Source organism: Lissotriton helveticus, chromosome 8 (genome assembly GCF_964261635.1).
Source record: "Lissotriton helveticus chromosome 8, aLisHel1.1, whole genome shotgun sequence".
NCBI classification, from domain to species: domain Eukaryota; kingdom Metazoa; phylum Chordata; class Amphibia; order Caudata; family Salamandridae; genus Lissotriton; species Lissotriton helveticus.
In genome coordinates, this window is record NC_136069.1 from 600,335 (window position 1) to 628,071 (window position 27,737).

Genomic DNA, 27,737 nt, shown 5'->3' on the forward strand with positions numbered 1-27,737 from the left:
GGTAATTACAAAAAGCAATTACCAACATCCACGTTTCTTTTAGAATGCTAAGTAGTGGAGGTGATACTTTGCATTTTGATAGAAATGTGCCCACTTTCGGCCAGTCTCTTGGACTGCTGCCTGTCTGATGGATGACGCTCGCACACAGACGTCATCAGGCTGGCAGTCAGGCAAGTTTCTTAGAGCACATGTGCCAAAGTATTTGATGCAAAAGTAGTGAAGGTGAATGCGGGCTGACCTGGTGCCAGCCTTGTCAGGCACATTTAGGGGTCATTGCAGATGGCCCAATAATGACGTGAGGCATCGTCAGGCTTTAAAGCAGCCCTGGGCATGCACAGTATCACCCCTGTACTTCCCGGGCTGCTTGTAATTGTTTTGTAAAGCTGTTCTGATGGTCACGCCCTTTTTGAAGTCCTCACTGGATGGGGTGCAGTCAGTAAGCATAACTGACCATACCTAACTCTGTGACATGTTATGAAAGGGAGAAGGTACTTTTTATCTATATTCTGAACAGCACTGTTACTACAATAATCCCACACAGTGTATTCAATTAATTGTGCTGTGATTCTGAAGTAATGCTGTAATAAATAAATGCTTTTAAACTAGTCTGACATAATGCAGACAATACTTTTGCGTTTGTACTCAATCTTGCTTTAGCGCAGAGGAGAGCTGCAGTCGAGAGGCTTTTGAATCCCCATGCGTGTACTTCTTGACCCTCTGCCACTCCCTGGCTCGGCCTTCTGTGGGTGGGTTTGTGTACTTCTTGACCCTCTGCCCCTCCCTGGCTCGGCCTTTGGAGGGTGGGTTTGTGTACTTCTTGACCCTCTGCCTCGGCCTTTGGTGGGTGGGTTTGTGTACTTCTACACCCCCTGCCCCTCCCTGGATCGGCCTTTGATTGGTGGGTTTGTTTACTTCTTGACGCTGTGCCCTTTCCTGGCTTGGCCTTTGGTGGGTGGGTTTGTTTACTTCTTGACGCTGTGCCCCTCCCTGGCTCGGGCTTTGGTGGGTGGGTTTGTTTACTTCTTGACCCTCTGCCCCTCCCTGGCTCGGGCTATGGTGGGTGGGTTTGTTTACTTCTTGACGCTGTGCCCTTTCCTGGCTTGGCCTTTGGTGGGTGGGTTTGTTTACTTCTTGACGCTGTGCCCCTCCCTGGCTCGGGCTTTGGTGGGTGGGTTTGTTTACTTCTTCACCCCCTGCCCCTTCCTGGCTTGGCCTTTGGTGGGTGGGTTTGTTTACTTCTTGACGCTGTGCCCCTCCCTTGCTCGGGCTTTGGTGGGTGGGTTTGTTTACTTCTTGACCCTCTGCCCCTCCCTGGCTCAGGCTTTGGTGGGTGGGTTTGTGTACTTCTTGACCCTCTGCCCCTCCCTGGCTCGGCCTTCTGTGTGTGGGTTTGTGTACTTCTTGACCCTCTGCCCCTCCCTGGCTCGGCCTTCTGTGTGTGGGTTTGTGTACTTCTTGACCCTCTGCCCCTCCCTGGCTCGGCCTTTGGTGGGTTGGTTTGTTTACTTCTTGACGCTGTGCCCCTCCCTGGCTCGGGCTTTGGTGGGTGGGTTTGTTTACTTCTTGACCCTCTGCCCCTCCCTGGCTCAGGCTTTGGTGGGTGGGTTTGTGTACTTCTTGACCCTCTGCCCCTCCCTGGCTCGGCCTTTGGTGGGTGGGTTTGTTTACTTCTTGACGCTGTGCCCCTCCCTGGCTCGGGCTTTGGTGGGTGGGTTTGTTTACTTCTTGACCCCCTGCCCCTTCCTGGCTTGGCCTTTGATGGGTGGGTTTGTTTACTTGTTGACGCTGTGCCCCTCCCTGGCTCGGGCTTTGGTGGGTGGGTTTGTTTACTTCTTCACCCTCTGCCCCTCCCTGGCTCGGGCTTTGGTGGGTGGGTTTGTGTACTTCTTGACCCTCTGCCCCTCCCTGGCTCGGCCTTCTGTGTGTGGGTTTGTGTACTTCTTGACCCTCTGCCCCTCCCTGGCTCGGCCTTTGGCGGGTGGGTTTGTGTACTTCTTGACCCTCTGCCCCTCCCTGGCTCGGCCTTTGGAGGGTGGGTTTGTGTACTTCTTGACCCTCTGCCTCGGCCTTTGGTGGGTGGGTTTGTGTACTTCTACACCCCCTGCCCCTCCCTGGATCGGCCTTTGATTGGTGGGTTTGTTTACTTCTTGACGCTGTGCCCTTTCCTGGCTTGGTCTTTGGTGGGTGGGTTTGTTTACTTCTTGACGCTGTGCCCCTCCCTGGCTCGGGCTTTGGTGGGTGGGTTTGTTTACTTCTTGACCCTCTGCCCCTCCCTGGCTCGGGCTATGGTGGGTGGGTTTGTTTACTTCTTGACGCTGTGCCCTTTCCTGGCTTGGCCTTTGGTGGGTGGGTTTGTTTACTTCTTGACGCTGTGCCCCTCCCTGGCTCGGGCTTTGGTGGGTGGGTTTGTTTACTTCTTCACCCCCTGCCCCTTCCTGGCTTGGCCTTTGGTGGGTGGGTTTGTTTACTTCTTGACGCTGTGCCCCTCCCTTGCTCGGGCTTTGGTGGGTGGGTTTGTTTACTTCTTGACCCTCTGCCCCTCCCTGGCTCAGGCTTTGGTGGGTGGGTTTGTGTACTTCTTGACCCTCTGCCCCTCCCTGGCTCGGCCTTCTGTGTGTGGGTTTGTGTACTTCTTGACCCTCTGCCCCTCCCTGGCTCGGCCTTCTGTGTGTGGGTTTGTGTACTTCTTGACCCTCTGCCCCTCCCTGGCTCGGCCTTTGGTGGGTTGGTTTGTTTACTTCTTGACGCTGTGCCCCTCCCTGGCTCGGGCTTTGGTGGGTGGGTTTGTTTACTTCTTGACCCTCTGCCCCTCCCTGGCTCAGGCTTTGGTGGGTGGGTTTGTGTACTTCTTGACCCTCTGCCCCTCCCTGGCTCGGCCTTTGGTGGGTGGGTTTGTTTACTTCTTGACGCTGTGCCCCTCCCTGGCTCGGGCTTTGGTGGGTGGGTTTGTTTACTTCTTGACCCCCTGCCCCTTCCTGGCTTGGCCTTTGATGGGTGGGTTTGTTTACTTCTTGACGCTGTGCCCCTCCCTGGCTCGGGCTTTGGTGGGTGGGTTTGTTTACTTCTTCACCCTCTGCCCCTCCCTGGCTCGGGCTTTGGTGGGTGGGTTTGTGTACTTCTTGACCCTCTGCCCCTCCCTGGCTCGGCCTTCTGTGTGTGGGTTTGTGTACTTCTTGACCCTCTGCCCCTCCCTGGCTCGGCCTTTGGCGGGTGGGTTTGTGTACTTCTTGACCCTCTGCCCCTCCCTGGCTCGGCCTTTGGTGGGTGGGTTTGTGTACTTCTACACCCCCTGCCCCTCCCTGGATCGGCCTTTGATTGATGGGTTTGTTTACTTCTTGACTCTGTGCCCTTTCCTGGCTTGGCCTTTGGTGGGTGGGTTGGTTTACTTCTTGACGCTGTGCCCCTCCCTGGCTCGGGCTTTGGTGGGTGGGTTTGTTTACTTCTTGACCCTTTGCCCCTCCCTGGCTCGGCCTTTGGTGGGTGGGTTTGTTTACTTCTTGACGCTGTGCCCTTTCCTGGCTTGGCCTTTGGTGGGTGGGTTTGTTTACTTCTTGACCCCCTGCCCCTTCCTGGCTTGGCCTTTGGTGGGTGGGTTTGTTTACTTCTTGACCCCCTGCCCCTCCCTGGCTCGGGCTTTGGTGGGTGGGTTTGTTTACTTCTTGACCCTCTGCCCCTCCCTGGCTCAGGCTTTGGTGGGTGGGTTTGTGTACTTCTTGACGCTGTGCCCCTCCCTGGCTCGGGCTTTGGTGGGTGGGTTTGTTTACTTCTTGACCCTCTGCCCCTCCCTGGCTCGGCCTTTGGAGGGTGGGTTTGTGTACTTCTTGACCCTCTGCCCCTCCCTGGCTCGGGCTTTGGTGGGTGGGTTTGTTTACTTCTTGACGTTGTGCCCTTTCCTGGCTTGGCCTTTGGTGGGTGGGTTTGTTTACTTCTTGACGTTGTGCCCCTCCCTGGCTCGGGCTTTGGTGGGTGGGTTTGTTTACTTCTTGACCCCCTGCCCCTTCCTGGCTTGGCCTTTGGTGGGTGGGTTTGTTTACTTCTTGACGCTGTGCCCCTCCCTGGCTCGGGCTTTGGTGGGTGGGTTTGTTTACTTCTTGACCCTCTGCCCCTCCCTGGCTCAGGCTTTGGTGGGTGGGTTTGTGTACTTCTTGACCCTCTGCCCCTCCCTGGCTCGGCCTTCTGTGTGTGGGTTTGTGTACTTCTTGACCCTCTGCCCCTCCCTGGCTCGGCCTTTGGTGGGTGGGTTTGTTTACTTCTTGACGCTGTGCCCCTCCCTGGCTCGGGCTTTGGTGGGTGGGTTTATTTACTTCTTGACCCTCTGCCCCTCCCTGGCTCAGGCTTTGGTGGGTGGGTTTGTGTACTTCTTGACCCTCTGCCCCTCCCTGGCTCGGCCTTCTGTGTGTGGGTTTGTGTACTTCTTGACCCTCTGCCCCTTCCTGGCTTGGCCTTTGGTGGGTGGGTTTGTTTACTTCTTGACGCTGTGCCCCTCCCTGGCTCGGGCTTTGGTGGGTGGGTTTGTTTACTTCTTGACCCTCTGCCCCTCCCTGGCTCGGGCTTTGGTGGGTGGGTTTGTGTACTTCTTGACCCTCTGCCCCTCCCTGGCTCGGCCTTCTGTGTGTGGTTTGTGTACTTCTTGACCCTCTGCCCCTCCCTGGCTCGGCCTTTGGTGGGTGGGTTTGTTTACTTCTTGACGCTGTGCCCCTCCCTGGCTTGGGCTTTGGTGGGTGGGTTTGTTTACTTCTTGACGCTGTGCCCCTCCCTGGCTCGGGCTTTGGTGGGTGGGTTTGTGTAATTCTTGACCCTCTGCCCCTCCCTGGCACGGCCTTTGGTGGGTGGGTTTGTGTACTTCTGGATCCTATGCCCTTCCCTAGCTCGGCCTTTGGTGGGTGGGTTTGTTTACTTCTTGACCCCCTGCCCCTTCCTGGCTTGGCCTTTGGTGGGTGGGTTTGTTTACTTCTTGACGCTGTGCCCCTCCCTGGTTCGGGCTTTGGTGGGTGGGTTTGTTTACTTCTTGACGCTGTGCCCCTCCCTGGCTCGGGCTTTGGTGGGTGGGTTTGTGTACTTCTTGACCCTCTGCCCCTCCCTGGCTCGGCCTTCTGTGTGTGGGTTTGTGTACTTCTTGACCCCCTGCCCCTTCCTGGCTTGGCCTTTGGTGGGTGGGTTTGTTTACTTCTTGACGCTGTGCCCCTCCCTGGCTCTGGCTTTGGTGGGTGGGTTTGTTTACTTCTTGACGCTGTGCCCCTCCCTGGCTCGGGCTTTGGTGGGTGGGTTTGTGTACTTCTTGCCCCTCTGCCCCTCCCTGGCACGGCCTTTGGTGGGTGGGTTTGTGTACTTCTGGATCCTATGCCCCTCCCTGGCTCGGCCTTTGGTGGGTGGGTTTGTTTACTTCTTGATGCTGTGCCCCTTCCTGGCTTGGCCTTTGGTGGGTGGGTTTGTTTACTTCTTGACGCTGTGCCCCTCCCTGGCTCGGGCTTTGGTGGGTGGGTTTGTGTACTTCTTGACCCTCTGCCCCTCCCTGGCACGACCTTTGGTGGGTGGGTTTGTGTACTTCTGGATCCTATGCCCCTCCCTGGCTCGGCCTTTGGTGGGTGGGTTTGTGTACTTTGTGGCCCTCTGCCCCTCCCTGGCTCGGCCTTTGGAGGGTGGGTTTGTGTACTTCTTGACCCTCGGCCCCTCCCTGGCTCAGTGTTTGGCGGGTGGGTTTTGTGTACTTCTTGACTCTGTGCCCCACCCTGGCTCGGCCTTTGGTGGGTGGGTTTGTATACTTCTTGACCCTCTGCCCCTCCCTGGCTTAGCCTTTGGTGGGTGGGTTTGTGTACTTCGTGACGCTCTGCCCCTCGCTGGCTCGGCCTTTGGCAGGTGGGTTTGTGTCCTTCTTGCTCGAGCCTGACACTTGGCTTTGGTTTACCTCGAGGTCCTGTTGGAGCCCCAATGCGCCGAGCTTGCCTTGGCTTCTGCCGGGCACCCTTACTCTACCTAGGATGCGGCATCAAGGCCAGAGCTGCCTGATGTAATTAGAACTGTGGATCTACCAGGTAGGGGTGGGCGGAATTTGCGTAGTCGCGCTCCGCAAAGCTCCGCAAAATGGTAAAAAATCTCTGCGAGCATGCAAAACTTCAGCGAACACGCGGAATTGCTTGCTCCCCGTGTTCACGATGCATTTTTCTTGTTCGCGAACGCTGTTTGCGTGCTCGGGAGAAATATCTTGCAAACACGCATTTTGAAAGCACGAACAAGCAAAAAATTCCGAGAAGCCGCAGATCGCGGATTTTTTGACAATTCCACGTTCTCCGGAATTACACAACTTCCTCAAAATTTGCGAGCAGACCGGAATTTACCACCCAGGCCTACCACCAGGTACAAGTCACGGAATCATCTCAACATCCTGTGATTCTGAGCAGATCACTCAATCTCCTCATGACTTTCGAGTTCGCAATTTATGGGGAAAAAAAGTTTTCTTTGACAGATGCCTATTTACGGGCTGATTTGTGTAAAGCAGAAAATTGGGATAAATCATGACCCCCCCCCCCCCCCCCCCTTAAATTATGTGATCTTTGGCAAATATATTAGTTCAACAAAACACATTTTTTCTTCATTATCGTATATGAAAGCACTTTCAAATATGTGAGTTTAGAATATCAGTTGCACAAAAAACAATTATGTTTGATTCCGTAGATCTGTGGTTCCCAAAGTGTGCGCCGCGGCACCCCGGTGCGCCGTGATGAAAAGCCAGGGGCGCCGCGATGCCGCGCAGGATGGGTCGTGGAAATTGCAGCCGCAATTCCTCCCCCTCCTTTATTCACACCCTAAATGGAAACGACCTGCTGCTCAGACACCGGGTAATGCGTGTGATGTCACAGACAGACGACGCTGGATTGCAAGTGTCACGCACGGATGCGTGCTCACGCAGAGACCCCGAAGATTCATTTGTGATTTTCCTATGTATCGTGTCTTCTTTAAAGCACGCAGCGGGGATTTGTTGAATGTTGCCCAAATCCCAATTTACAGATGATTTACCAATTTGCCCCAACAGAACGGTACGTAATGTATTGATTACTTTTAGCTCTCAGGAGACGAAGCGCCAGGCTCTGTAGTTCATGTAATGGGCTAAGGTCACTAATTGGGCATTTTTGACTTTGCAATCGATGCTTCTTCTTCCCTCTTTCTTTTTGTCTCGGCCCTTCTTAGAATCTTATCGTCTTAACTTCATACATTTATTTTGCTCGTGCCTGTGCGCTTGAATCCCTGTCCTTTCTCCATGACAAGTAGTTGTCATTCCCTTTCGTTTTTACATGGCAGTATATGCTGCTTTCATCTCAGGACGTGGTTAAGGATCAGTGTCGGACTGGGACAGAAAATAGACATGGCCACCAATATAAAAAATTAATTACAGGGCCTTGGTTTCATTAGAATAATATCAGGCCATAACTTTCCACTTCTGGGTTTTGATTTAGCATATTACATTTTGGGAGTTGTAGTCTTGGTTCAGGTTCATTGAGCCAATTGCACCAACGAACTTGAAAACAATGATGTAAAAGCAAAGTCCAGGAATGGAAAGTGGTGTTCCTGAGACATAGATCCATCTGGTCACAGGTGCTGTTCATCTTTGATAATATTGTGCTTGCATCCTGCATGGATCTCCACTAAGCCCACTTGTTTAAACACCAATGTGCGCTTCCCCGTGGACACTGCCTCTTCTTCTCAATACAGGACAAAAATGCATGTTATTGTCAGAGTTTTATGGGTATGTACGCATTACAATAGTCCATCTGTAATGCAGGCCAGTGTCTTCAATTATCTTTTTGAGAGACTATACAGTTTTGGACATGTCCCACTTGTCCTCTGTACTCAGCCCAATTAAAACACTGGGTAGATGGGATCTGGTGAGCCATCTTGGGTTCATCAGAGCCTACCCCACGTAAACTTCTTGTAACGTAACAGAGCTCCTTGAGCCTTTCTCTAGCCTGGTTACTTTTAGAGGGAGTGCTTTATGCTACTCTATGATGGTGTTGTATGCATTGAGATGTACTTTATAAGAGCTTTGTGATTGCAAATAAGGTTTTATGGTGATGGCTACTCTCTGAATCCTTCATCACGTCTAGGCTTGATTCTTCATGTAGACCAGTGGTTCCCAAAGTGTGCGCCGCGGCGCCCCGGTAAAAAAATGGTGGGGAGCCACGGCCAACTGCCAATTAGGTCAAGGGAGCCACGGGTCAAAAAAGTTTGGGAACCACTGCCGTAGATTATAATGGTGCTGTGTGACAATCTGGCCACATATAGGGTTTATTTGACTATTATTTTGCCTTGTAATCCCCTAATGGTTCACCACTTTTAATAAGTACTTCTCAGTGCAGTTCGAAGGATCGCAACAGAGAGATTAATGCCGGGAGAGATGTGTGTGGACGGGACAGTGTAAGAATCAGATCGTCCGCATAAAGAGCCACTTTGTGTTGTTGACCCCCAAGAGGGATGGCATGAACGTCGGGAGCCTGTCGGATCATCATGGCCAGAGGTTCCACCACGAGGGCAAACAGCAGGGACAGGGGACATCACTGCCGCGTGCCTCTGCGAATAGGTATGGGATTTGTGGTTTGACCGTTTACCCGTACTCGAGCCTGCGGGGAAATATAAGGAGCCATAATCAGAGTTATCATGAACGGATCCAACCCGATTTAGCGCAGCACCGCTCGGAGGAAGGTGCAGCCCACTCGACCGAACGCTTTTTCCGCGTCGAGCGACAATAATCATGCCGGTATGTTCCAGTGGTGGGCCTTCCCCACAAGATATGCCACACGGCACACATTATCTGCTCCCTGGCGATTGCGGATGAAGCCAATTTGATCCAGTTCTAAAAGGCCGGGTAAAAGAGGGTCAAGCCGTTTAGCCATGATTTTCGTGTATATTTTAAGGTCTGAATTCAGAAGGGCGGTGGGACGAAACGAAGAACAGTGTGTGGGGTACTTGACTGATTTGGGGATGAGGGCACTCTCCGCCATTCCCGTGGAGAGGGACAGTCCCTCAGAGTCAGTAAACGAATTAAAAAGACGCAGTAAATGCTTTTGGAGATGCTGTAAAAAGAGTTAATAAAAAGACCTGGGAAGACCGTCCGGGCCCGGCGTTTTCCCGAGAGGTAGATGCTTCAGAGCGCTCGCAAGTTCCTTTTGGGTAAGGGGCTCTTCGAGCAGCTGAGCATGATAGTGACTGATCAGTGACCAGGGGCAATTTTCCAAGACGGCTTGCACCCTGCCGGAGGTGGCGTATCCCTGGCATATAGTGCAGAATAATACTAATAGAAGGCGTTCCGTTTAGCCACTTCAGTGGTGGCCCACCCCCAGGCCAGCAGACCATTGGCTATTCAGCTACCAGGCAAGTCTGAGCCATCCTCTCACACCTGCCCAGGCCCCATAAGGCCTTGCTGGGTGCACCCCAAATCATTCTCCTCCATCTTGTGAGTTGCAGCCTTCCTGTGCCCCAGATTGCAGTGAGCAGAGTCCAGGAGTTAGTAAGGAAACAGACTAGTGCTGTCTCTTCCCAAGACAAAAAGTTGTTTAAAAAACGATTTTCACTTGATGTCTTTAATGTCTATGCCTGTGGTTGTTGCAGTTAAAAATTGTAGTGTTAGCCTGCCTGTAATTGCATATTTTATCACCTGTGTTGTGTTTTATAATTGAGGTTTTCCCTGCCCATGATAGCCTCCATTTAGCGTATTGAATTGTGGGATTTGCAGTCCAACTTCTGTAGTTTGTACCTCTCATTCCTTGGTGACAATTCTGTTTTCTCTCCAAATTTTTGCTTTGCTCTGTGCTAACACCTGTATGTTAAAACAGTGCACCCCCAGCCACCATTTTGTGTTCACAAGCCAGTGAAACAAGCCCCCCTGCCTCTCCCCCCAGCAACAGGGATTTTCTACATCAGAGGGTGTTTCTGTGAGCTGTTTAAACTGTATTTTACTAGGGCCTGTGCACTTCGTTTTTTGGCCAGCAGGGGGAGTAAAGTTTTATTCAAACAGTATTGTTAGATTTTCAAGTTAGTGAGGCCCTTACCTGCTGAAGTCCAAAGTGTGGATTGAGCCTGTCTGTCTCCTAGGAGATTCTGAACAGGAGAAGCATTTTTGTTGAATATAAAAGTCACTTACCGCCTTGCCTTAGGAAGATCTGAACAGCGTTTGACTTTTTAGCTGAAGTCACATTACATTATATTGTGTCTAGTATTTATATTATAAAACATAAATTAAAGGCATTGTCATTTACAATACTAATAGCTCAAACTCTTGCAAATGCGAGACCTATTGCATTGCATCGCTTGTTAATACTGCTTGAGCTTCAGGGATTCCTCTTTGAGAGTTAAATGACTCTGAGAGCTGCTGCGATAGCAAAGGTAGCTCCAATGAATGAAAATATCTCCCAAGATCTGCCTCATCTACCCCCTGCGTTCTCCATAGATATTGTTAAAATGTGCGCAGAACACCTCACCAATAGCCTGCTTATCATCTTCTAACAGACCTGTTGCTGGATTTTTAATTTGAGTGATTAATTGTGCAGCTGTTTGAGATTTCGTGGACCAAGCCAGAAATCTGCCAATCTTCTGACTCTCCTCATAAAGCTTTTGTTGGTACGCCTTACTCACTGCAATTTCCTCTGTTAAGAAAAAATCTTTCAGATTCTCCTTTGCCCTAGCTAGCTCTTGCTGCTGTGCTTTTATTATGGACGCTGATGAATCTGTAAAATTATCTTTAGTCTAGCCTTCTCCAGAGCCGTTTGAAGTGCGGAAATCTTATGTCTCCTTAGGTTATTTATTCTGGCCTTATAGGAAATAACGTGTCCTTTAAATGTGGCTTTAAAGGCCTCCCATACCGTAAATAAAGGGGCCTTATTTAAATTGTGTTGATAAAACTCATTGATAAACCCTCTGGTTTCTGTTAACCAGATCGTATCTTGTAGTAGGGATTTATCGAATTGCCATCTGGGTCTATTTTTCACATTCTTATTTAATATTAATGTAAAAGAAACTAGAGAATAGTCTGAAAAAGAGTTGCCGGACAATTAGCAACGAATTTGTCCACTAAAAAAGAATTCAATTGTGAGGCCGATCTGAATCTTGCTGAGTAGCAGGTAAATTGCAAGAGAGTGGGATAGCCTAATCTCCAGGAATCTGTTAGAGAGAAATCTTTTGTAAGGCTGTTAATACTTTTGCAGTTTTAGATTTTAATAGATGCTTCACTTTATTTGATGAATCCAAGGCTAGATTCTGAATAAAATTAAAATCACCTCCCAGAACTAGTATACCTTCCATACATATTACTAATTGTTAAATTTGGCCAAGTGCTACAATATCATCCTCGATAGGGCCATAATAATTTACCAGATTCAAAATTGTTTCCTGCAGCTTGACTTTTACCCACAGCCATCTGCCTTTCCCATCTCGTTATACATCTTTAACTTGCCAGTTAAGTGTGTTTTATAGTAGAATCCCTACCCCTTGAACGGCGAAATAGGCGGAAGAAAAAAATGCCTTTTGGGAAGTACTATCTTTGGGTTATCAGATCTAAAATGTGTTTCCTGTAAGAACACAATCTCGGGAGAAAGAGAAGTACCCCAATTTAAAAAAGCAGCACTTTTTCGCGGGTTAAGTAATCCATTAACATTACAGGTTCCAACTTTTACATTCTGCATTTAAACATTTTCATCTGTAAATCTGTATTATTTTTTAAGAACCCAGGTAGTGTGGCCTGCATTGAGTAAAGTAAATCTATAAAATCGATTACATTTTTCCTGTTCAATTTTTTCCTGTAGCTATGCAATCCCCCCAAAAAAAACCTGAAACCCTGACCCCTCCCCCCCAAGAAATGTGGTCAACCCTTCCGCCCCCGCATCCCACATCTCTTCCTCCCTTGGCCAATGGGGTGCTCTGTAGCTGCACCCTAGGTGATCTGCCCCCAGCCCATACAACAGAGGAGACCTAAATACCCCAGTGGACATAAATCAAAAGTTAGTCAATTAGTACAGCTTCAATACACACAGATTCATCTTGCAGTAGTAATCTCACTCGGTAACTCCTGAGCTTCTTCTACCCGCGAAAGCATATAGAACTTTCCTTTAACCAGCACCCTTAGTTTAGATTGTTGTTTAATGGATGCCTGAGCTTAATAAATAAATAAATACAAAAGTTTAACAAATTCTTTACGTCTACGTGCTGCTCCTGCAGACATGTCTGGAAAAATCCGACAATTGGTACCCTCTCCAATAACAAACTGTCTTTGCTGAATAGCTTTAGTCAGGACTTTCTCTTTAATTCTGTAGTCAGCAAAGTTGATTAAAGTTGTGCGAGGATATTTAGAGTTAGCGATGGGATAAGCTGGAACCCGATGAGCCCTGGTTAATGTCAAATCCCCAGTAAAATCTGGTAACACTTTTTGTTTAAGGAGGGTTTGAACCCAGTGGAGGGTATTGGTCCCTCACTCCCCTCCGGCACGCCCACGATTCTAAGGTTAGAGCGGCGTGAATGATTTTCTAACTCTTCCAGCTTATTCTCAAGAGCAATCTTCTCCGCCATCACAGTGTTGACTTTCTGGATTGTAGAGCTCATATGATCCTCTAAATGAGCTATCCATGATTCTGCATCTTCAAGTCTAACAGGAATGCCAGAGATCGTTTCTGTGATTTTTTTTCAGCCTGAGATGAAACACAGCTATCTCGAGTGCCTGGGACTTTTTCATATCTCTGATCTCCTCCAAAATGAGATTAAGTAAAGTTTTAATTTCCACCTGTTGCGAGTTAGCCCCAGTGGACGAGAGTTGCAGTTTTTCTTGTGGATTTTGATGCTCCCAATTAAAAACTTGACCCAGCGATTCTGGCCCTTCTACATTGTAGCACAATGAATTTCCTGCAAGTGCTGCAAACTCTTGGTTTCTGTATTGGAGGTCTGCTGGGGCACGAATGCTGATCAAATGAGTCCGATGGACTTGCTTGGGAGATCAACAATTTTTCTCCCTCAGAATAAGAGGATATTAAAGGTACCGGAGTTAATATTGGGGCCTGGGAAGATAGAGAAATATTTAACCTTTCAGAAGGATTTCCTGCTGACTCGTCCCCTGAGGTTACTGGCAGGGCTGTACTTAGATGTACTAAGTCTTTGGTGGCTAACAACTGGGTGCTCTTCTTAGTGAATAAGGGAAAATCTTTAGAAATTTTTAATTGTGTTTCATTAGTTCCAGGCGTGGGCTCGCTAGACTCACCCTTTTCCCCTTCATTAGGACCATCGATTACAAGATTGGGGTCCCTTCCCCCTTGCTGGAGCTGTGGCTCAAACAGGTCTTCTGTGGAGCTCTCAGAGCTTGAATTTAGTCCTGAACAATTTATGAGACCTGACTCTCTGGCTAGAGTTCATGCACCTTTTGCTTGAACCAGGCGTTTTTTAGCTTTCTGCCCGGTCGCCCCGTCCACTTTTGCTACGGCATTGGCTTGTTTCTGATGTCTGCCCATCTTCTTCTTTTTTTTTTTTTACTTTTTCAGAAGCCTCCCAGCCAGTACTGCCACCAGTACTATACAAGTGCCTCTCTCGCCTATCTGGTGTCTTAACTTCTCCTGCTTTACCTGGCAAGCCAGCAATAGCTTTTAATGTGAAAACACCCAGCCAAGCTGCATAACCTTTGCGCCTCAAGTGCTCCAAGCAGCAATATTAATTGGGCTGTACAACACATTTTACACTCTTACCGAGCACAGACGCAGCGTCTGCCAGCAGCCTCCGACAGCCTTCCACTTCCTGTGCCTCCTTAGTTCTCGAGGATCCAATCTCCGCGATTCAAAACTGCATTTTCAACAAAATCCAGAAAAAGCCTTCCATTTAAGCTCCTAGTGTCAGCACTCAGCTCGCATTGACTTGCTTTCGACATTCCAGACTGATTAAAGAGTCCAGGCAGCGGCTCCGCATTCTCCATGTCCACCATTCCACCCTTCACTACGGTCTCCTCTGCAGTGGGCGGGGCATCAGCCACCTGTGCTATGGAGGGGCGGGAGTCTCCATAGCCTTAATATTACACTATTCTCCTTAAAACTGGATTTTCATATACATTTTCTTTAGAACGCTTTCTTACCCAGTAAGCTATAGGCCTTAGCTTCTCTTCTTAAATATGAGGTCTAGGATCAATTAATGTAACTTTTCATTTATGACAATTCTGCTAAGAATTATAGATTGGTTAACTCTTCAAGAATAAATGTTTCGGTGAATAGTGACACAATATTTTTTATTTTTTATTTCTCTAGAATGAATACTTGCGGTAATGTAACAGAAGAATATGGGGAACTAAAATCTCTGCCATGCGTCCAGTAAGTATTCCTGTTATTATTATTATTACGTCATGAATTTGTTCTCGGTGCTTCTCTATAATGCCTTTCTATTGAAGTCTAAATTGTATTTGGTTCCAGAATAACGACTAGCTATCCGTCGAAAATACAACGAGAACTTCCCTACACTAGACTCTTCGCCTGCTCAAAACTCACGAAAACCCTACACTAACTCCTGACTAACTAACGCCTGCGCGGGAGATGTGCTCACGTCAAGAACATTGGTGACGTGCGCTGCTCCGAACTCTGCCAGCGCACTTCGCAGCCTACCCAGTCCTCCTGCCTTCAGCCAGCTGCGAAAGACTAGACCCGCAACCTCGGATGCATTCCACCAATTACGACGGGCTCTTCCTAATGCCCGACAGCTTGTGACTATCACTCTGCGCTTCCCCCAAGCTGGTAAGCGTCTCTGTTTGATTTTAGCGGGGACAATCACTGCACAGCATTTTGGATTCGTTTTCAGAACCCAGACGCTGACGGTCGTCGTGGATGTGGGGGGCCATGGTGTCGAATGCTACAGACTGCTCAAGGAGAATCAAAGCCACTATTTCTCCTTGGTCGAACACGGTTCTGATGTCATCAGTTGCAACAATGAGTGCGGTCTCGGTGCTGTGGTTGACCCAGATACCTGATTGTGATCCGTCAAGTATGTGGTTTTGTTCTAGGTAGTCAGTGAACTGTTGGTTGATGGCCTTGTTGAGTACTTTGGCTGGGTATGGAAGCAGGAAGTTCGGCGGGCTCTAGGGTAGTCTGAACTGTATGACAACCCCTCTGTTTTAACTTGTGCTGTGGGCAAGAAGGTTGAAACGCTGTTTAGGGACACGCTGGTATCCGTACACGAGGACCTTGCACTAATGAAACATTCTATGCAACATGCAACATTAGTGCAAACTGTCAGTAACATAGAACCTTATCTAACTTGGAATATGACACGCAATCAACATCGCCTGCTGACTCACTTCAGGCTGAATTTATTTCCCCGTCTAGTCCCTTTTAATCATGGTTGTTTTACGAATTCGGACCTGCCCCTCTTTGATTGTGACAATACGTCGATTAACACCTTCTATGCTAATGACAACGTCAGCTCGTCATGCAGTACACTGGAGGTGTGCTTATGACGAGCTGACCTTGTCATGAACAATGGGAAAAAGAAATATCCAGCACAGGAGAAAAATCTCCATAGCATTGAAGGTGTAACAATACTTTACATGTCATTATGCTTTGTCCAAAATAAAACAATCTACGGCATAAGTTCCTGTACCCAATTTTAAAATCAATTAATTTTACCCAAGTTAGGCCTACTTTACTGTTTTTACAACTGTTAAACTCTCCAACTGTTTGCTTTTTCTTCGACGCTTTCTGTTGGGGGTCTTAAAACCGGATTGGGTTTGTTTATGATAACTTGTATGTTATTTCTAACGATATCTTTTGATGTCTTTTATGATTTTACCTGTAAAATCGAATAAAGACATTTCATGATGATGACTTGCACTTATTAAAAATGTAGGTTTAGGCTTGGCATGAGGTTTGTCTTGCCAAGTCGTCAAACTACATGCAGGCTACAATGGCAGGCCTGAGACATGTTTTAAAAGTGCTATTTAAGTGGATGGCACAATAAGTGCTGTTTCCCACTGGTAGCATTTATTGTTTATGCCCTGGGCACCTGAAGTGCACTTTACCAGGACTAATAAGTAAATGAAATATGCCAATTGTGTGTAAGCCAATGTCACCATGTTTAGGGGAGTAAGCACGAGCACTCTAGCACTTGTTACCTGTTGTAAAGTGCACAGATTTCTAGAGCCAACGAAAACAAGGTCACAAATGGAGGTGGGGAAGGCAAAAAGTATGGGGTGACCGTGCAAAAGGGCCAGGTCCAACACTGCCCTCCTGGTGATCCACGCCCTGGTTCTTATCCTCCTAATAGTCATAATTCTTCCCCCACCGGTCCTGCTCTTTCTTCCTTCCTTCCTCAGGCCCCATCCACAACAACTTTAGTTTGGTATGACCTCCAAGTCTGTCACTCAGACTTTTCTTTTGGCTTCCATGTTCCTTTGCTGAGAGAGGACAGGCACGAGGACCCAGATATAGGAACCAGCCCACGTAAACTCTGCTAAGTATACTAAAATGAAACTACCACTCCCAAGATACACTGGGTGGGTGACTAAGTTGTAAGCGTGGCTGAAGTGGCCACTCATGACATGGGATCAATAAACATCTCTGCCTGAAGCACACTCTTGTGTGTTTATTCAGTTGGCAGCTGAGCGAATCAACATTTCCCACATGCTTTGCTTACCTGTCTCCTGCTTTCCCATCTCCTGCAGACAAAAGCCCCACTGTGTCTCACCCACATTACCCTCTTCGCGTGCTCCTGAAATCACTGTGCCCCCTAGCACCACTTGCCATGTGCATGTGCCTTTCCCTCTGTGGCTCAGATACCACCGTTCTCTCGATACTGCTTGTTTGCTGCTTCTAGTCAACTGCCTAGTTACCAAGTTTTCAGTTTGTTTACAAGTGGCATTTCCAGGATTTTAGTGTGCCTATGTGTGACATATGAAAGAAGTGTGTATGACTCTGTATTACTAGCAATACAAAATAGGAAAGTCAGCATTGCCACTTTTTGCTGCCAACTGGTCTAGAAATGGGCACAAAAGTGCTGAAACACTCCTAAAGTGTTTTGGAAATTGGTCTTTGATAAAAGCCAGGATTGGCTAAAGATATCAGTAGAGTTTTGGATTTATGACTACCCCATCCCCCTCTCACTTCATGCACTGACTGATGAGGAGCAGTCCCACAAGCCCACTTCTTTTCCCCAAAATACCACAGTTCTTTTTTACTCTGATGGCAACTGTGAAGCAGCGTGGTGTGTGCTTGTGAGGGCAAGGTTATCTGGATTATACTGCTCACTGCTCCTCTTTATCCATGTATGTATATGGAATGTCACTTATTAGACAGAGAATTGCTTCTAAGGTTCACAGGCCCTGCATGGTTTCCTAGCAAAATATTTAATATTTAATTTTTAAACTCATTGACAAGTCGAGCAGCAGAGCGGGGAGCATACTTCTTACAGTTCACAGAATTCATGAGTGAGTAATTCTTTATTGTTTGATTATTTAAAATCTCACAATATTGTAAATACATAAAATGTGCTGTAGTAATTAAAACCAAATAATAAAAACTGTTACACCATAAAATTCATTAGATATCATTAAAACGATTTCATTTTAAAAGTTACTCTCCTAATTTTGTTTTCGCTATTAGTAGGAACCTTACAAAGGTAGCGTTCATACTTATATCATTCGATTGGAGACAGCATGTAAGAGCATGCCTACATGTCCTTATTCCACGTACATTAAAAGGTGATTTGAGTAAAGATCTTCTTTTGTTTTGGAGTCCAGGACAAATACATAAAAGGTTGACAATATTCTCCTCTCCATTTTTAGAGTCAGCATAGTGTGCAACTTTCAATGTTTTTCCATGGGGGAAGATGACAAAGTCCCGGGAGAATTCCAAATCTCGCTTTGAGAAGAACTTGTTTATTTTTTTCTGACCAGGGTGTTTCCAAGTATTGTTGAATCTTTATTTTTTTTGTAACCATTTATTATTGTCCAAGCATGTTTTCTTTTTGTCAGGCTTTCTTTGTCATTTACGAGGGAAAGTTGGTTTGTATTTCTATTAATTATTTTTTTAAACGATGCGTTAATTATCGTATTTTTCCAGATTGTAATCACTACAAACTCATCTATTGCTTCCTTAAGATAATTCCATGCAGTTGAGTTTACGTTATTATTTCTTTCTTTCCATAATAACTGTGATATCTGATTATCATGATCATTTTTATCTGATTCCAGGTTTTAATAAAATGACCCTTTCTCGCATAGTATTGATTGCTTAAACCATACTCCAGTCTAATTTGTGCAGGCAAGGCATTATTTGGGAGGTGAAATAATGACTTATATGTTTTAGATATGGCCTTATTTATTATTTAAGTATCCTTTCCCATTAATGCTTCACTGCCATAGGTGATGGTTGGTAGCAGTCTTGCCCCTATAATCTTCAGAAGTGGCCCATATGCGAGGTTGCCAAGTGATTTCTGTAAGATTCTAAATGCTGTGGTCAAGGCATTTGTCTTCCTTTGAATATCCCTTTTTTGTGGCTGGTAATTACCCTTCTCATCAAAAAGTACATCCAAATACTTGTATACTTCTACTTGTTCCAGTTGGGTATTCTCCATGTACCATTTGCTTTTATGTCTTAAGTTTATATTCTTGGTGACTACCATGATCTTGGTTTTAGTTTCATTCATCACCATCCCGTTTTGCGTACATGAATGTTCGATTGATTAGGTGCTGTAATCCAACTTTAGTGTGGCTTAAAAGGATAGCATCATCTGCATACAGCAAATTAGAAATATGCTTATCAGCTAATTTCGGAGGGTGAGCGTTTAATTCATCCAAGTTCCCAGTTAGATCTGGCAGGAACAAATTGAAAAGGAGTGGGGCCAATACACAACCTTGTTTTAGGCCTTCGTTTGCTGGGATTTCCTTTGATAGCGTTTGGCCATCCCCCATCCTCACCCTACCCCAGGTTTCACTATACAAGAGCTGAATCAGTTTCAACAGGACCATTGGAATATTTTTTTCTTGGAGCTTTTTCCATAGTAAATTTCTTTGGACACAGTCAAAGGCAGATTTAAAATCTACAAAACATAGATACAGGGGTTGTTTGACTCTGATTGACTTATCCATTAGAAGTGATAATGCCAAAATGTTTGTCGTTGTCCCCAGGCCTTTAATAAAGCCAGTTTGATTCAGTGGCAGTATCTTATTTTTTATTGCCCATTCATTTAAAGTTGTAAGCAAGATCCTAGCAAAGAGCTTGGCATCTGTGTCTGGTAGGGTAATGAGTGTTACAAAAAAGGGGGTTAAACCCATATAGTCACGGGGACCTGGGTGCTATGTGATACATATATAAAAGGGTCCCCGTAAGGGTAGTGTATTGCCGATCGCATACACTAGAACATGATTAATGACAATTAGTCAAGAAATTACAGAAAAATCTCAATCGGTAATAAAGATTTATTACCAAAAACTGCGTGATTATCAGTAACAATACATCAATTCAATGTTTACCAAGCCCCGAAGGGGGAGGAGGGAAAGGGGAAGTGAAGAGGAGTGCTCAAAGGAGTGATAAGAAAATAGACACAGTATAACTAGTAACCAAGTTATTACAAGTTTAGTGACAATGTAGAAAAAGTTTACAATGCAACGGCCAAAATATACGGCCAAATTCAACACATTATCAAATGATCACAATTCATCAGGCACATCTGATAACTAGATTAATGGGGGTTGTGCCGGAGTATCAACAAAGAAAGAAAAGTCGACGTTTCGACCCCTAATATCAGGCTGAATAAAGTCCTTTCACGGGGTCTTCATCAGGACGTCACACACGGGAGGGAGAAGGAAGGGGCCAAGCTGTGAGAGAAAATGTTGTAACTTTAATACATGGTAGAGACGGCAGTTTATCCAAATGTCTATACCAAGCAGTGAATTAGAAACGGATATTACAAAATTAAATTACCATGGGGTACGGCCAAAAGGGGAGTGGCTCTGTACATAGGAGGGACGCCACGCTAATTAGTCGTGGTCTGTCGCTTGTGGTGGAAGCCTCCACTAAAGAGGAGATAAATATTCAGTTAGATCTGCATATTCCAAAAGTCAAGAAACTATTATGACAATTAAATGAATGAGGGCACTGTGAACCCTCTGATAGCACTTAAGGCGTCCACACGAACGGGGCCCCGGCCTTGTTACCAACAAATTTCACTATTGGATTTGTCATCATAAAAGTTGTACCTCGGAGATCTGGCGAAAGAATCCACCAGGAATCAGCGAGTTGGACACATTTAAGGAATTATTTGGCCACTCGAACGAGCTGCAAAAAGTAAATAAAACACTCAATTTACTAGATATGCGAGGCTGGTGTCTTAATAACTTTTTACTTAAGGTGGCAACTTACAAGAAAGTATTTGCGGACAGGGCCGTCTAAAGTTCATCAAAAACCTCCGTCATGGTAGAGGTGTGGGGTGCGGTTTTAAAGAAACCTGGCGTGAGGCCGGAATAGCGTTCGTTTTTACTTCTAGGACTCCTGCTGAAAGACATTTAAATTAAAGCTTCAGTACAATGGACACTTGAAACTTGTGTCATAAAAAATGTGCGGGGGCACTTACTCACAGGAAATGAAGCCGGCAAAACTGTCCGTGTAAGTGCTTCAAAAACACCGACGCCGATGATTCGAGGGAGAGGCGTCACAAAGGCGGGGTATGATTTTCAGTGCTCGTATCTCCTTTGTACCTGAAGTGGATGAATCAATTGTTTACATGCGGACCTAGCTCAGACTTTAAAACAGCCCGCCCGTCAGATATTTACTCACAGCAAATGAACAAAGGGCCGTCTACAGCGATCTGGTCAGTAACTCCGCTAGAACCGCAATGCGGAGTTTGTGGGAGGGGCCAGCTCATATGTTAATTCCACGAAATGGAAGAGATACTACAGAGGCAGGCACGGGACAGGACAAGATTATGAACGCGATATTCAGCCAAACCTTGACAAAAGTTTCTAGTGCAACATAAATGGAAGCATATTTCAGAACAAACGCAATCACTGGTGCATCTCTCACGCAAGAGGATGTAAACCAATTATTGGGTGTGCAATTACAATGGAGATTATAAGACTCAGAATATCATTCATGGCGAGTGGTGCTTCTCTCACACAGGAGGAAGTAGACCAAATTGCTTAAATAACATAATTGAATTCAGATGAAAAATTGGAGTGCAACAAATGGTTAAAAGAAGTTAGAAAAAGGGTGCATCTCTCACACAGGAGGATGAAAACCCGTTTGACAGATGTCCAAGGACTCCAGATGTCAAAAAACTACAGAAATTGACAAAGAATGATTCGAGCCACATATGCAGGAATTTCTCTAAAATGCAAGTGACTACAAGTCTGCTGGATCAATAGGGGACATTTAATGAGTATCAAGGTCCATATTTTAATATGTTAAATATTTCAACCCAGTGCTGCCAGTTGTGCTAAACTGCTGTCCTGTTCATTCAATCCATGTTTAATGGAGTCCAAAAGTGACATCCATTTAGACTCACGTGTGTTCAAAATTGATAAGAGGTTGCCTCCTCTTCTCCCAAGGGTCACCTTTTCAATGACAAACCATCGCAAGTCTGTGACCAAATGGCCCACTGTCAGCCAATGGTCTACAAGGGGGGCACCTGCCACTTTGCATCTTAGTCTGCTGCAGTGGGAAGAGATCCTTGACTTAATTTTTTGTTGCGTTTGACCTACGTACAATTGACTACATGGGCAACGAATGATATATATCACTCCAGTAGAATTACAATTGGTATAGTGTTTAAGGTTGAATGTTCGTCCCTCATGGGCAAATGTTTTAGTCTGAATTGTGGTGTCACAAGCAGTACAAGCGCCACATCTGTAATGGCCGATTACAGGGGGCAAGTTCCAAAGTGATGTTAAAGTGGGTTGGCTCTCTGGTTCAAGGTATGAGTGGACCACCATGTCCCTTATGTTTTTAGCTCTCTTGAACGAATGAAGAGGCAGCTCTGTTTGGTTAATGACATCAGCCACCAGTGGCCAGTTTTGGTTAATGATCTTCTTAATGTCGTTGCTGCGAGTTGAGAAGGTCGTAACACAAATCACGCGGTCAGTTGAGGCACGTGAAGGGTTTTCTGGATTAAGTAGAGAATCCCGGGGGTTATACCAAGCCCGTTTTTTGGCTCGCTTGACCATCCTGGTCGGGTACCCCCGTGATACCAGGCGTTCGCTCAAGACCTCGGACTCCTTGAAATAATCAGCTCTTGTGGAGCAATTCCTCCTGATTCGGAAGAATTGGCCGACTGGCAGGTTATCTTTAAGGCCCCTAGGGTGATGACTCTGATATTGTAATAATGAATTACGCTCGGTTGGCTTCCTGAACAGCGTAGTTTGCAAATGGTCTGATTCCACATAGATCGAGATGTCCAAAAAGGGTATGGCTTCTTGGCTGGATTCCATCGTGAACTGGATAGAGGGGTTCCTAGAGTTGAGCCAGTTATGGAACACTTGAAGTTGATCCCCGTCTCCTTCCCAAATGCAAAGGACGTCGTCTATGTATCTAACCCATAGGGGCAGATTGGCCTTGAATGGGTTGGTGGCTGGAAAAATATGCTGATGTTCAAAATAATCCATGTAAATTATGGCCAGATTTGGAGCGAAGGTAGCCCCCATCGCTACGCCCCTGGTCTGCAAATAGAAACAATCTTGAAAAATAAAAAAGTTTTGCATCATGGCAATTTCCAGTAATTCAATGATAAATTCAGTAGGAACCTGGGTCGGGGCAGTTCGAGTGTCCAAAGCCATTCTCATTATATCCAATGCTTCTTGCTGGGGGATGCTCGTGTAGAGCGATATGATGTCGCATGTGACTAAAAGTGAGCGCTTTGGATTGAAGGGTCTTCCATCTATCAGATTAATGACTTGAGTGGTGTCTCTTAGGTAAGCCTTTGTATGTAGCGCAATGGGCTTAAGAAAAAAGTCCACGTATTGGCACAGAGGTTCTAATAACGATCCACAGCCGGATACGATCGGTCGTCCGGGAGGCTTACTGAGGTTCTTGTGCACCTTAGGTAAGGTGTAAATCGTAGCCAGTCTCGGAAATTTTTGATTAAGGAATTCGAATTCCTGTTTGCTCAGAAATCCAGTCTCCAAGCCTTTTTGTGTGATTCTGAGAATAGTACTAGCCAAGTCACGTGAGGGGTCACTGGGTAAAAGGCGATAACTGATGCCATCCGACAGTTGTCTGTGAATTTCTGCTTTGTAGTCCGAGAGGTCTTGTACAACAATGGCACCGCCTTTATCCGCGGGTTTTATAACAACCTCTTTGTTGTTGCCTAAATCTGCCAAAGCCTTCTTCTCCACTTTTGGTAAATTCAACCTCGTGAATTTGGGTTGTTTTAGTGAATGGTCTACAGAGGAGGTTACAATTTCTTCGAAAGCTAGGATCCGACTATTCATAGCATACGTTGGGGGAAAAAAGGTAGAAGGTACCCTTAGGCCAGTGGCCGAATTATTTTGTCTGGTAGTCTGATTTCGGAAAAAATAACGCAACCTTATCCTCCTGAAAAAACTGTACAATTCTATTTTCAACAGGAATTTGTTAACCTGAGCAGTGGGGACGTAGGAAAGTCCTCGGCCGAGAACCTTGAGTTCTGCCTCCTGAAATTGATGTTTAGAGATATTAATCACCGGACTGGTGGCGATGGGAGTCCTAGGGTCTTGTGTAGTAGGTATGGCTACCATCTGTAAGTGTTCCTGCGGGTCGAGATCTCCCCGTGTACCTCTGGTCGAAAGGTGACCCGCTTCTGTTGCTTGCCTCGACCCCCCTTCCCATCCTGCCTGGTTCTGTTGTTGTCCTCTTGTTTGACCCCGGGGCCAGTTGTTGCCACGACCCCGTGGTGGGCGCCACTGTCCCCGACCTTGATCTAAAAAATGAGGAGTTACTGACCAGATCGCTGTAGACGGCCCTTTGTTCATTTGCTGTGAGTAAATATCTGACGGGCGGGCTGTTTTAAAGTCTGAGCTAGGTCCGCATGTAAACAATTGATTCATCCACTTCAGGTACAAAGGAGATACGAGCACTGAAAATCATACCCCGCCTTTGTGACGCCTCTCCCTCGAATCATCGGCGTCGGTGTTTTTGAAGCACTTACACGGACAGTTTTGCCGGCTTCATTTCCTGTGAGTAAGTGCCCCCGCACATTTTTTATGACACAAGTTTCAAGTGTCCATTGTACTGAAGCTTTAATTTAAATGTCTTTCAGCAGGAGTCCTAGAAGTAAAAACGAACGCTATTCCGGCCTCACGCCAGGTTTCTTTAAAACCGCACCCCACACCTCTACCATGACGGAGGTTTTTGATGAACTTTAGACGGCCCTGTCCGCAAATACTTTCTTGTAAGTTGCCACCTTAAGTAAAAAGTTATTAAGACACCAGCCTCGCATATCTAGTAAATTGAGTGTTTTATTTACTTTTTGCAGCTCGTTCGAGTGGCCAAATAATTCATTAAATGTGTCCAACTCGCTGATTCCTGGTGGATTCTTTTGCCAGATCTCCGAGGTACAACTTTTATGATGACAAATCCAATAGTGAAATTTGTTGGTAACAAGGCCGGGGCCCCGTTCGTGTGGACGCCTTAAGTGCTATCAGAGGGTTCACAGTGCCCTCATCCATTTAATTGTCATAATAGTTTCTTGACTTTTGGAATATGCAGATCTAACTGAATATTTATCTCCTCTTTAGTGGAGGCTTCCACCACAAGCGACAGACCACGACTAATTAGCGTGGCGTCCCTCCTATGTACAGAGCCACTCCCCTTTTGGCCGTACCCCATGGTAATTTAATTTTGTAATATCCGTTTCTAATTCACTGCTTGGTATAGACATTTGGATAAACTGCCGTCTCTACCATGTATTAAAGTTACAACATTTTCTCTCACAGCTTGGCCCCTTCCTTCTCCCTCCCGTGTGTGACGTCCTGATGAAGACCCCGTGAAAGGACTTTATTCAGCCTGATATTAGGGGTCGAAACGTCGACTTTTCTTTCTTTGTTGATACTCCGGCACAATCCCCATTAATCTAGTTATCAGATGTGCCTGATGAATTGTGATCATTTGATAATGTGTTGAATTTGGCCGTATATTTTGGCCGTTGCATTGTAAACTTTTTCTACATTGTCACTAAACTTGTAATAACTTGGTTACTAGTTATACTGTGTCTATTTTCTTATCACTCCTTTGAGCACTCCTCTTCACTTCCCCTTTCCCTCCTCCCCCTTCGGGGCTTGGTAAACATTGAATTGATGTATTGTTACTGATAATCACGCAGTTTTTGGTAATAAATCTTTATTACCGATTGAGATTTTTCTGTAATTTCTTGACTAATTGTCATTAATCATGTTCTAGTGTATGCGATCGGCAATACACTACCCTTACGGGGACCCTTTTATATATGTATCACATAGCACCCAGGTCCCCGTGACTATATGGGTTTAACCCCCTTTTTTGTAACACTTTCTGAGCAGGTGATGACCTGCGAGGTTTCCTTTTCTTAAATTAAATTTAGCCATACCATGGTGGAATCAGAATTACTTTCCTATACAGAGGAGTATATTAATCAGCTGACTAAAGATTTGTCGTCCACTTTTCTATCTACCTCGGTCCCGACAATTGACATCACCCTAAATGATAAGGTAGCCCGTTTGGAAAGATTAGAGAAAAAACTTATCCGAACTCGGCTCCATGGTCACCTTTTCACGAGATACTTGCAAGAGAACATAATCCCGGTGGGACTGCAAATTAAAATCGAGCCTGTGATATTCGTTGACGTACCTAAATTCAAAGAGGGGTTTAGTTACGTGGCAAATAACTGCTCCCGGCACTGGATGGTGCTGGGAGTGGAGACAGCTGCAGAACAGGTAGTCTCATTAAGCAAAGAAATCGCAGATTTAAAGGCTGAAATTCTGGGAGACAGCACACTCACTAAAGCCAAGGAAGCCATAGACAATTTGGAAGTAACTATTAAAGACTTCGATACCACGGCCCAAACCAAGAAATTGGAAAAACTGGCACGAGATCTCAGACTTTTTGATAAAAAATTGGTCTATCCTTACTTACAGCCAGATTATTACAAACAGGATAACCAAGGCCGATTTACCAACCGCGGCCGCGGGGGGTACAGAGGACGACAGAATTATACAACTTTCTCGGACTCCTCTTATAGTTCTGGCAGTGAGGCTGAGGCAGGACCCAGTACCTCATACCCTTATCCTCTATATCCCCCCCAAGATACAACCTACCAACCGTATCCCCCCCAATTTCCACCTCATTTTTTAGATCAAGGTCGGGGACAGTGGCGCCCACCACGGGGTCGTGGCAACAACTGGCCCCGGGGTCAAACAAGAGGACAACAACAGAACCAGGCAGGATGGGAAGGGGGTCGAGGCAAGCAACAGAAGCGGGTCACCTTTCGACCGAGGTACACGGGGAGATCTCGACCCGCAGGAACACTTACAGATGGTAGCCATACCTACTACACAAGACCCTAGGACTCCCATCGCCACCAGTCCGGTGATTAATATCTCTAAACATCAATTTCAGGAGGCAGAACTCAAGGTTCTCGGCCGAGGACTTTCCTACGTCCCCACTGCTCAGGTTAACAAATTCCTGTTGAAAACAGAATTGTACAGTTTTTTCAGGAGGATAAGGTTGCGTTATTTTTTCCGAAATCAGACTACCAGACAAAATAATTCGGCCACTGGCCTAAGGGTACCTTCTACCTTTTTTCCCCCAACGTATGCTATGAATAGTCGGATCCTAGCTTTCGAAGAAATTGTAACCTCCTCTGTAGACCATTCACTAAAACAACCCAAATTCACGAGGTTGAATTTACCAAAAGTGGAGAAGAAGGCTTTGGCAGATTTAGGCAACAACAAAGAGGTTGTTATAAAACCCGCGGATAAAGGCGGTGCCATTGTTGTACAAGACCTCTCGGACTACAAAGCAGAAATCCACAGACAACTGTCGGATGGCATCAGTTATCGCCTTTTACCCAGTGACCCCTCACGTGACTTGGCTAGTACTATTCTCAGAATCACACAAAAAGGCTTGGAGACTGGATTTCTGAGCAAACAGGAATTCGAATTCCTTAATCAAAAATTTCCGAGACTGGCTACGATTTACACCTTACCTAAGGTGCACAAGAACCTCAGTAAGCCTCCCGGACGACTGATCGTATCCGGCTGTGGATCGTTATTAGAAGCTCTGTGCCAATACGTGGACTTTTTTCTTAAGCCCATTGCGCTACATACAAAGGCTTACCTAAGAGACACCACTCAAGTCATTAATCTGATAGATGGAAGACCCTTCAATCCAAAGCGCTCACTTTTAGTCACATGCGACATCATATCGCTCTACACGAGCATCCCCCAGCAAGAAGCATTGGATATAATGAGAATGGCTTTGGACACTCGAACTGCCCCGACCCAGGTTCCTACTGAATTTATCATTGAATTACTGGAAATTGCCATGATGCAAAACTTTTTTATTTTTCAAGATTGTTTCTATTTGCAGACCAGGGGCGTAGCGATGGGGGCTACCTTCGCTCCAAATCTGGCCATAATTTACATGGATTATTTTGAACATCAGCATATTTTTCCAGCCACCAACCCATTCAAGGCCAATCTGCCCCTATGGGTTAGATACATAGACGACGTCCTTTGCATTTGGGAAGGAGACGGGGATCAACTTCAAGTGTTCCATAACTGGCTCAACTCTAGG

The 27,737-nt window shown here is 46.2% G+C and overlaps 1 protein-coding gene across 8 annotated transcripts in view; it reads left to right on the forward strand.

Annotated features, from left to right (window-relative positions):
- The window catches only part of LOC144772195 (NACHT, LRR and PYD domains-containing protein 1a allele 3-like), an 884,004-nt gene that overhangs the window by 11,605 nt on the left and 844,662 nt on the right, over positions 1 to 27,737 (forward strand). For 4 of the 8 annotated variants that reach the window (XM_078656332.1, XM_078656333.1, XM_078656327.1 and 1 more), the window contains exon 2: positions 14,259 to 14,321. In XM_078656332.1, the coding sequence (XP_078512458.1) occupies positions 14,260 to 14,321 (62 nt within the window). In that variant the 5' untranslated portion in view covers position 14,259. Of the gene's footprint in view, positions 1 to 10,083; positions 14,322 to 14,398; positions 14,739 to 27,737 lie in introns of those variants that run through there. The other 4 variants (XM_078656330.1, XM_078656328.1, XM_078656331.1 and 1 more) reach the window with 4 other exon arrangements.